This window comes from Rhipicephalus microplus, chromosome 6, assembly GCF_043290135.1.
Source record: "Rhipicephalus microplus isolate Deutch F79 chromosome 6, USDA_Rmic, whole genome shotgun sequence".
NCBI lineage: Eukaryota > Metazoa > Arthropoda > Arachnida > Ixodida > Ixodidae > Rhipicephalus > Rhipicephalus microplus.
Genome location: NC_134705.1, coordinates 54,420,061 through 54,430,952, shown reverse-complemented (window position 1 = coordinate 54,430,952; position 10,892 = coordinate 54,420,061). Strand labels below are relative to the sequence as shown.

The window sequence follows — 10,892 nt, the reverse complement described above, 5'->3', positions numbered from 1 at the left end:
GCCACTTTCGATTAAGTAAGCTGTTAAAACTTTTCAATGCTATGTCTGACCTAGATGCAGACATAGAAGAAACGTTGCAGAAACAATTATTCTCAGCCCTTCTAATTCCTGTGGGAGGGTAATACAATATGTTCGTATACAAAAAGAAAATATTATCTCGAGTTGTAAGAATTTTTAAGCATTCCATTTTTTACACTGAATTACGTTACAAATTTTCTTAGAAGTTTGTATAAAATTCTCGGAAATGAAGCGTCATATAATGACAGCAACTCATTCAGACACTTATCATGCGCACAATCAGGATCACTTTCTTTAAATATTCTACTCCAATCAAAACTTTTTACTTTCCCACTGAATGTCTTCAATGTTCGGGGCGTTATTTTTTGAAAGGGCTTTTGTTGTGCACCAGCTCTAAACGTGTTCTTGTGCACACCAGGAATGTAATATTGTGATTGCTAATATCTGTACTCGTGACACCCGCCTTCGATTGAGAGAGATGTATATTTGTTATGAATAGATCTAGTAAAAAGAAGAGCCCCACCACGATGATCTAGTGGCTAAAGTACTCGGCGGCGGACCTGCAGGTCACTGCATCAAATCGCGGCTGCGACAGCCGTCTTTTCAATGGCGGTGAAAATGCCGTAGGCCCGTGTGCTCAGATTTGGGTGCATGTTGAAGAACCCCAGGAGGTCGAAATATCTGGAGCCCTCCACTACGGCGTCTCTCATATACATATGGTGGTTTTGGAACGTTAAACCCTAAATATCAATCAAGTAAAAAAGACCTAGTGTTGACTATTATTGGCCGTGAAATCGAGAAGAGTCGCCACCTGGCGGCAACTGACCAAAACGGTAAAGTGTGGATTGCTCGCTGCGTTATCTGCTAGCCACGTCGTGTTTATATGTGCGCGCATGTCATGCACGTTCTTAAAGGGTGGTTTGTCCGTTCATGACGGCTTGAGTGTAACTGCTTCTACGTGTGCCTGAGACAACGTACAGAAGCATTTGGTCTTGCTCGGCTGCTAATGCATTGCATTAAGATCGCCCAGTGCATCTTTCCAGAGTGCTGTTTATTGTCGTCATACCCTTCATTCACAAGAAAAATTTCAGAGTGGCCGCCGCTTGTTGTTCCAAGCACATCGCAAGATGCTTTTGACATCCTCCCAAATATGAGTACTCTAAATGCTGTGTGAATGCAGCGTTTTATAGCGACAGTTGCAAAAAAAAAAAGAACGGGGGGGGGGGGCGGACTCGAGGCCATGTTCGTAGGTGTGCTACCATGACACTATAGTTTATAACTCACGTGAGGAACCTTGGTTGTGTTTATCTGGCCATAGTTCCACTACATATAATTATTACTATAATTCCATGTAAACTTTACTATCACATAAACTGTCAAACTTCGGTACTACACCGTACTTGAAACAGAGTTACCATGCGCAACCATGTGGTCATATTTAAAAATGCTTTAAGGAGCCCAGACGTTGAAAATCAATTCAGACGGCATGCCTTATATATAATGTCGTATGATTTCTTTTTTACAATGTTTTCAGCGTTTGTGTGGCATTTTTAGTGACTGACGGAAGGCAGTGGTAATTTTGCGTGTGAGAAAATAAACATACTTGTCCCGTTAACCAAGCCTTCGTTGCAGCACTGTCAGGCACGTAATCCATCTCTGAAAGCTTTGTGCTGAACCCTCATATATATATTTTGTTATATTCTTATTGGTGTAAGAACATGTGCGTACACGTGCTAAACGCAGTGCAGTGCAAAGCGCCGTCGGCCACTAAGCTTTCCTGACTAGACTTATCAACAGTCCTGCATTTCATGGTGAGCAGAGTGAGAAAAAAAAATGCGTATAATGTGCGAATGGTGGTACTGATCGAATCGCACAGATATGCGGGCTTTCTACGACCTTTTTTTCCTTCTTTTTTTGGAGTATGTAGATAATAAAGATGTAAATAAGTAGTTCAGTCACGCTATACAGCAGTGCGTAGCTGGCGGAACACAAGGTAACCACGTACAAAAAACACAGCAAAATCGTGATTTAGTGCGACAGCGTTAAGTGATCACACAGCGCAAGTATCTTTAAGAAAGGCAGCATGCGCTTTACTCGCCGGTAATGTTAACGCTGCATAGGCATTGTGCACCGATTCAGTACACAAGAGCGTAGTTATTACCAGTGTACTGTAGTCAACGCATCTTTTCCGCTTTTAATCAGCTCACACCACACGCAATGAAGGGCCGCTGCGTGTATTTGTATACGCACCATCAACCACCTATCCACACTTGCGCAAGACGGTAGTGCCACCTATAGCCCGGTCTCGCGGCGAATATATTACATTCTTGCAGGCAAATGAAGAAATTACAGGTATTTTTTCAAAGTACACATCCCTGAGTCAGCAACGCAGCTTGAACACAAAGCATCATCTTTTTTTATTGTGCCGAGACAAGTGATTACTGTACTTTCGAAAATAGAAAAATTATGGTGCTCTTATTTATTTATCCTCGGTATTTGTTTGCTCTCTCTTTAATAGAATCGACATGAGCGCACAAATCAGGTGGAGTAATTGTAGGGTAAAATTTTGAACGATTAATCGGCAATCGTCATCAATTTACCCTGTGATCTATTGCATTTCATGTAATGTTTAAAATGTATTCTACATCTTTATAACAGCTCTATGAAACATGTGTGTGACGTGCCGTTGTCGGATATACTGGGTTCCGAGGTGGCCTAAGAAGGACATTTACACTCTTTCAAGATAAGAAAGGGACTGCCAGCTTCTTTTTTTTTTATTTCACGTTCCTCAAGCACCCGCGAGCTCGGCAATGATCTACTTCATTTTCCTCGTGCGAAGGCGCGAAACACGCACTGCACGTCGTCTGCTATCGCTCGTCACATGCCCGTATTTGGAAACTAGTCGTCCCGACTTTATATACCCAACACTAAGACATACATAACTAAACTAACTTAAACAGTCCTATCTGGAACTATTTACAAGAGGCAATAAAGCATTGTCTATCCACTTTCAGGCACACAAAAACTATATACAAGCACCAACATCTATTTAGACTGCGCGGCACCCATGTACACCTTATTCCGAAGCATTGAGTTGCTCCATGTGAGCCATGTGGCTCAGATATGGTCTTAATTTTTAACATGTGCACGTTGAAGATTCCAGGTGGTCCACACTTTCGGGGCCCTCCACAACGGCGTCTCTCGTAATCATATAGTGGTTTTGGGACATTTATTCTCACATATGAATCAATCAATTTTTCAACATGCACATTGTCACTTCCCATGTTGTCTGCGAGATCGATTTCGTAGTTCACGGGAGACAGTTTGTTCACTATCTTGTGGTGTTCGGTGTACGATGTAGTTTTTTTCACACTTGATGTTAGAGTTTTGAGGAGCACCAGTTGTCCTCTTTCAAACACAACGTCCTTGTAGTGCTCGTCAAATTGCCGCTTCTGTTTTTTTTTGAGCCAGTTGGATGTGCGTGGCTGTGAGCTCCCTGGCTTTTTGCAGTCGTTCACGCACTACCTTGAAATAGCTTGATTATTCTTTGAGCTCTTCAAGCTCTCGGCGGCTGTATACAACATTTATTGGCAGCACCGGATCCCTACTGTAGACCAGGAAAAAGGGAGTTTGGCGAAACGTGTCTTGGTACCCGGTGTTGTAACAGAATGCAATATAAGAAACGACATCCACCCATTTTTCTCCCCGGCGGTAGTCATAGCAATCATATGTTTGATTGTCATATTGGCTCTTTCGCGCAAGCCGTTTGCTGCAGGATGTTATACGGTAGTAGCAGCATGTCTGATGCCCCGATGTTTGAGACATGCTTCAGTAGAGCGCGCCATCAATTGAGTACCACTGTCCGTGATAGTTTTGGCTGGGCATCCGTGCTTTAGGCCGACCCGTCGTTCGACAAACTTCTGGACGGTTGCGGCTTCTATGTTCCAGAGTGGTTTTGTCTCCACGAAATTTGTGAGGTAATCAGTGGCTGCAATGATGTACTTGTAACCTCTTGAAGTTTTGAATGGCCCTATTATTTCCATCCCAGTGATGTGAAATGGGCTGCGTATTGCTATTGGCTCTAATAGACCGTAAGGTACCGATGTCGACATCTTCATTCTCTGACAATAGTCACAGTAGCGTACTTACCGTCTGATATCCGCATAGAGCTTCGGCCAGCAATAAGTAGACCTAAGGGCGTCGAATGTTCACCTGGTGTCCATGTGGCCACTGTATCGTCCTTTATGCATTTCACGGAGTGCCTCATGTTGTCGTTGTGCAGGAAGGCAGAGGAGAAATCGACAGCTGGCTAGACCTTGGTCTCTTTTCTACAACACATCGTTATGCGTGATATACTTTTTTTGCACGCCTTTCTGTTGCTTTTTCGTGCCCAGTGCACCCCTAAGCATATCCAGGACATCAGCGCAAAATGCATCCTGACGCTGATCCCCACCCATGTTGTCACAAAATTGCAGTAATGAATATGGTACTGCAATAATTGGTTCAGCATCACCAACAATGGGGGGATTCCTGCAAAGAGAATCTGGTGCGCTGCGCAGAATTCCTGATATATAGATGACATCAAAGTCAAATTTCTGCAGAATCAGTAACCAACGAAGAAGGCGTTGGTTTCCTTCCTTGTAGCGCAAGACCCAGCACAGTGCATGGTGGTCGCTAACAACTTGAAATTTTTGGCCAATCAGGTATGGTTGCAGCTCTTCGAATGCCAATTTTACTGCAGAAGATTTCAGTTTTGTCCAAGAATAATTAAACTCTGCGCCTTTGAGAGATCGACTCAAGTATACCACTGGACAATATTGTCGCTGTTCATCTTCTTGCAGCAATAGACCTGCTAAGCCGAGCCGAGATGCATCTGTGTGTACTTGGATACCAAATTCTAGTTTTTCAGAGAATAGCTTAAGGACAGACGGCGGGCACAACGCACGCTTTATTCTCTCAAATGCCACTTCCCAAGAAAAAGTAGCGTTTTTCTTTAGGCGTGATCGAAGAGTTGCTATGGTGCCGCTCTCCTTCGGGATAAACTTCCTGAAGTACGATGTGAGCCCGATGAGTGATTAGAGTTCCTGTACATTTTGAAGAGGCCGGAAAGACTGAACCACTGCCAGTTTCGATGGGTCAGAAGATACACCGTCTTTTGAGAAAACTTGCCCAAGGTAATTGATAATAGTACGAAAAAAAACACTTTTGTGGATTGAACTTCAAGGTTGCTATTTCGAACCTTGTAAATGTGTTCTGAAGCTGGGAAATGTGTTCTTTAAAGTCCTGCTTGAGACTGCGCAGTCATCCATATACACAAGGGCATTGTCCTATTCATTACCACCAATGATCATATCCACGGCTCACTGAATTGTAAATAGGGCACCTTTAAGGCTAAATGGCATCCTGATGAATTCGTAAAGACCCAACAGCATGACGAAGGCCGTCTTCTGTATGTCATCTGGATGCATGGCGGTCTGACACAATCGAGACACCAAGTTCATAACAGAAAAGTACTTGCTTCTGGTGAGTGCCTGCAGCCCATCATCAAATCAAATCTTTATTTTTCGCAAAAAATATACATGCATTGGGGTTAGTATATACAGAAGGAGGTCCCATAGCACAAAGCTGAAAGGGGACCTTCTGTTAGAAAATTACATGTTGATAAGTACAAAAAGAATGACAACAAAAATGCGATGAAGTAATTATTGATAGTAATATAAGCAACACAAACAAGCAATGAAAATGCTAGTAAAAATGGTAACAAAACAATGTTCAGTAATTGTGCATAACTATGAAAATAACGAAACATACAATAAAGATGGCAGTAAAATCAGGAGCGACAGGACGTTAACCCTTTCGGCCCTGGACTTTTTTCGTCCGGAATCCTTGACGTGAAGTGAAGAACCAAAGCACCCGTGACGCCAAATTCCTTCTTTTGGTCTGGATTCAGGCATGTCGTTGAACCTTGGTAAAGAAGAAAATCGTATATGATGCCGTAAGCTCCGCACAACATATACACCTTGACGCCCCACGGCTTTGGTTTACCCTTGACGTATTAGTTTATGTCGAGTTTACCTTTGAATGTTATGATCTGCTCGTCAATGCATAATCGTTTCTCCAACGTAATATTGTGGCACCTTTGTTTGAAGTAAGTCAGCAGCGGTCTCACTTTCCAAAAGCGGTCACTGGAATTATTCTCTTTGGTCACGTCGACAATGTGGAGGCAGTTGCACAGTTTTTCAAAGCGGTTCTTTGACATATCCGCCATCGCGAACATTTCTGTTTTCAGAACAGGCTTCCAGTATAAACGCAGACGGGGGTATTTGACAACGCCCATCAGCAAATGCAAAGACATAGGTTTCTGTATTTCTTCTTCATTTGTTAGGACTGATTTGCCTTCTTTGAATATGGAATACATGTTCGTTTTGTCAGCCAGTTCAACAAAAACGCTCTTGGGCACGTAACGTGAGAAATATTCGTATGGCGTTGGCAGCTCACCTTGAAGAGGTTCATTTTCATCGCAAACTCCCCTGAAATCGGCTGATGGCTTCTGAAAAGCTTTCCGGCACCACGATGTTTTTTGCCATGCCTGTTCCTCCTCTGACTCGTCCGACTCATCTGATGCTTCCCGCGTTTTAAGGACGCCGTCATTGCTCCCAGTCTCTTCAAAAACGAAGTCATCGTCTTCCTCATCTTCAGTATCGCCGACATCCGATAGGTTGCCATTGTCCAACTGAGCGAACATTTCATCCGCGTCTTCGAGCGGCACGAATCGGGGCCTACGGGCTTTCGTTGCTGAGTAGAAGAATTGAGGTTTCATTCCGGCACCTGCAAAATAAGCAAAAGCAGCTGTACGGCCACGAGACGCCACACCATCACCTGCGAAACGTGGCAACCACCGAGCTCTCGTGTACTCAAATGAGGACAAATGCTCTTATGCACGCGATCACTGAAATACGCATTTGCCGAGAATGTCTTGAGTGATTACATCTTCTATATAGAGTTAAAAACTTTGTGCTAAATTCTTATCGCGACAGCAACAGTGGGTTACGGGTAAAAAAAATTCAAAAATCCGCACTTACTTGGCCCAGCGCCCCGTTCGTCGTCTTCCATCTTTGTTCTTTCTCGCTGCTGCTCTGACGAACGTGAGGGCGCGAGAACTGATGTCAATGCCACTGGAGATGTTTTGCGAGTGATACAATTTTGGTTTCAGTTTCGTTTTTTTTTGTTAAAAGCGCCAGAAACACCTTTTTAAGACTTGTCCTCGTTTGAGGACACCAGGACCCAAAGGGTTAATAAATGATATATAGCTATTAAAAGAACTCCTATGTGCATGGGTAATAAATGTGGAAATAACGCAGACAGTAATAGCTGTAAATGTAAGTGAATGTCGATATAAAAATGAAGATGAGTTATGATTGCGAGATAAGATGTTTAAGTTCTTTTTTTAAGAAGCTGCTAATGACAATTGTTTAATGCTTAGTGGTACTGAATTCCAAAATTGGATAGCTGCAAATATTGTAGTATGTTTGCCGTTGTTAGTGTGTGCATGTGGTAGTAAAAAGTTGTTGTTTGAGGCAAATCTGGTAGGATTAGAGTTCAACAATTGCAATTTCTCTAAAACGTTGACTTTTATGGTACCATTAAGACACAAATACAAGAATCCCCAATTTATGTTTGAATAAATTACTCACTGTTTGTAAACTATGTTGCTGAAAATGTGGGGATGTGCAGGTGGTCGGTGAACTGAATGTTAGGATGTGAATGGCTTGGTTTTGGAGACGTTGGAGCGGAAGGATATGAGATGGATAGGTATTCGCCCATGACGTGATACAGTACGTGATATGACTGTGGATGAAGGCATAGTACAGTTCAAGCCAAGTCGGCAAATTGTGAATGGTCGTGCTTTAATTGATGTTCTGATACCATGAGCCATCCTCTGTCTTATAAGTGAAATGTGATGATGGTACTTGAGATGAGCATCTAAAACTACTCCCAAGAATGTGCACTTAGGAGTACTAAGATGAGTGTGGTCGTTGACAGTAATAGCGGGTGTAGGTGAATAAGGGTATGACTAGAATGGAAGACAATGAACTCTGTTTCATTGGTATTATTAGATAAATCATTAGCTGTGCGCCAGTTCTGAATGTTATGGAAGTGAGAGGACAATCTATTAGTTAGCGCATTGATGGACTTGTCTTTAGTAACTATAGTTGTATCATCTGCGTACATGAAAGGTTGACTGTGTGTTAAAACCAAGGTTAAATCACTATTATAGATTAAGAATAAAAGCGGGGTCAGTAAAGATCCTTGCGGGGCACCTTTGTCAATAGATTCAAAGGTGGAGAGGAGTTTAGAGACACAAACAGCTTGCTGTCTATTAGATATGAGCTAATATTCCGCTCCTGCACACTACCGACGACACCTATTGAGTTGAGTTTACCTAATAGTATATTATGAACTATTGAGTGAAATGCCTTAGAGAGGTAAATCAACAGAGCTCCTGCAAAACATCCAGAGTCAAGCGTGTGTTTAATATAATCGGCAAAGGAGAGTAGTGCGCAGTCTGTTGAATAGCCTGCATGAAAATCAAATTGTTGAGAGTATAATATAAGAAACGTATTTAGATATTTAGATAATCGTTTTTCAATACCTTTCTACGTGATTTTACTGTATGATGAAAAATGACCAAGGTCGGTAGTTACTAATAGAAGTTCTATCGCCTTTTTTAAAGAATGGAATTATATTGGCCTTTGTAATTAAGCTGTGATGGGAAAATTCCGGTTTTAAGCATAGGGTTAATGACATAGGCTGAAGGGGTTGAGATCACGCCAGAGATGCATTTCAGGCGAATAGGTTGAATGTTGACGAGACCAGCACTTGTTATTTGCATATGTATAATTATTTACACAAACTCATCTGGGCCTGTTTGAAAGAGGTAAAGGACTGAAGACATTTCCTAATCATGAGGTAATCATGAGGCAAGAGGGAAGTGTTAGCACAGAAGTACTTGTTGAAGGCGTTTGCAATGTCATCTGCATTTCTGAGAACACCCTCTGATGACTGTAATTCAGGTATAGCTGGCTCACTTACTGATCTGTTTAGAAATGAAGTAATTGTTTTCTATTGATCTTTGCTGTTATTTCCAGCGTTACGTATCCTGTTCGTATTATGATTTCTTTTAGCTCCTTCAAGAACTTTGTTAAGTAGGTTGCAGTACTTTTTATATCGCGACCACAGGGCAGCATTGAAAGGCCGTTTTTTTAACTTTATATAAAAATTGTTTTTCCTTCACAAGCTCTTCAATAAGCCAGATGTGAGCCATGGGTTCTGAGGGGCCGCAAAGTTCTTGTGACATTTGACAAAGCTAGTAGAATCGTCTAAGCACTTTGTGACGGCAGATGAAAAAGAATTGAAAACATCTTCAGAATCACTAAGTAGTTCTAAAAAAGACTATTTTATGGCTTCTACACACTTGACGAAATTTGTGTTATTAAATATAGTTTTTTGGAAAGAGCCTAACTGATTGGGTATGGCACATTCCAATCGGCAAACTGCAGTGTAGTGGTCAGTTAAGCTGGCTTCGAGGACGCCAGAGTCGTTTGAGGGAATGAAATTAGATAAACTGTGATCGAATAAAGTTTTGGACGCACAAAGTACGCATCTAGTAGGAACCGAGATTAGAGATTCGTAGCAAAATCCTAGAAAGCACGCAGTGTAATCAGAGCACGCTGAGGTGCTTACATCGAGAAGATTGATGTTTATGTCACTGAGGATGACGACATTCTTGTTTTCAAGAGATAACTTGATGAAAATGAATGAAAGTAATGAATGGAAATCGGGAACAGAGGATGACGGTGAACAATGTATGCAGCCTATCATTGTCTTATTACCGCTTGATGGCAAAAATGGGTTAGCAATTTCAATCCACAAGGACTCGTTATTCTAAACAGAAAGGCTGAGATCATATCTTCTTTGGTATGGAATTGATGCAGATACGAATATAGCTGCACCGCCAAAACTACCAGAAAATCGACGACAATACTCGGGAACGTATGATGGGAAACAGAACGTATATTTGTCGTGAGGCGACAGCCATGTGTCAGTCACGCAAATGAAAGAAAAGTTCAATTGATATGACGAAAAAAAGGCATGTATGCTGTCGAATTTTCTTAGGACTACGTGCAATAAAGTGAACAACAGGCAAATATCGATAGCGGCAAAACTGCAGAAGTTGATTCGCGGTGGAATACATTGTGAAGAACTGGTAAAAGATAAAAAGAAACAAGGAAAAAAGATAAGCGCTGAACTGTTCGATAGATATGCTATAAAAAAGGTTCAGCCTGTCTGCTAGAAAACAGACAGGTCTTCTTCTGAAGAAATACGGAAAACACTGCTTTCATTCGACTTTCTGGCTTTATTCTGGCAATTGTCAGTCCATAGATGTTGCTATTGTTTTTCTTTCTTGAGTAATAGAGCCTTTGCGAAAAGCCGCATGTTCTCAGGAGTGAGGTGGTCAATGATAAATACCGCGTTTGAATGAGAAGCCAGAAAAGACAAGGTCACGAGAAGTAAGCCGAGCCTTTCTCGCTTTTTTTACGAATTTTTGTTTTTTTTTTGCCCGAGAACAAAATCTGGCGACAAAGTTTTGGTAGACCCAGCTTTTGTGGGCACTCGATGAACGATGTCGATATCGGAGTCAGAAATTGCGCAGTCAACTTTCCAGGCAATGGTTCTAATGATCGCAGAAGAATCCTCACCCTGAGAGTAAGGAACTCCGTTCCATTCTGCGTTTTCTTCGTTCAGCGAACTGGGAGCGCAGAGAAAACACAAAGGACGAAGCGAGGAACCACACAACACGAGCGCTCGTGTTG

At 42.0% G+C, this 10,892-nt stretch overlaps 1 protein-coding gene across 1 annotated transcript; it reads right to left on the bottom strand.

The window, feature by feature from the left end:
• Positions 1–4,010: 4,010 nt before the first annotated feature.
• Positions 4,011–7,153, bottom strand: LOC142765261 (uncharacterized). Its single transcript, XM_075865969.1, has 2 exons — positions 6,517–7,153; positions 4,011–5,982 (listed from the first exon to the last, which is right to left on the bottom strand). Exons 1-2 carry the CDS (start codon positions 6,836–6,838, stop codon positions 5,849–5,851), a joined length of 456 nt encoding a protein of 151 aa, XP_075722084.1. The 5' UTR covers positions 6,839–7,153; the 3' UTR covers positions 4,011–5,848.
• Positions 7,154–10,892: the final 3,739 nt, after the last annotated feature.

Bases quoted from the DNA above. Each gene is read 5' to 3' on its own strand.
- LOC142765261 (XM_075865969.1), bottom strand. From the start codon at position 6,838: ATGAAACCTCAATTCTTCTACTCAGCAACGAAAGCCCGTAGGCCCCGA. The intron at 5,983-6,516 runs GTGAGCTGCCAA...TTCTTTACCAAG, and splicing joins TGAAAATGAACCTCTTCAAG to GTTCAACGACATGCCTGAAT.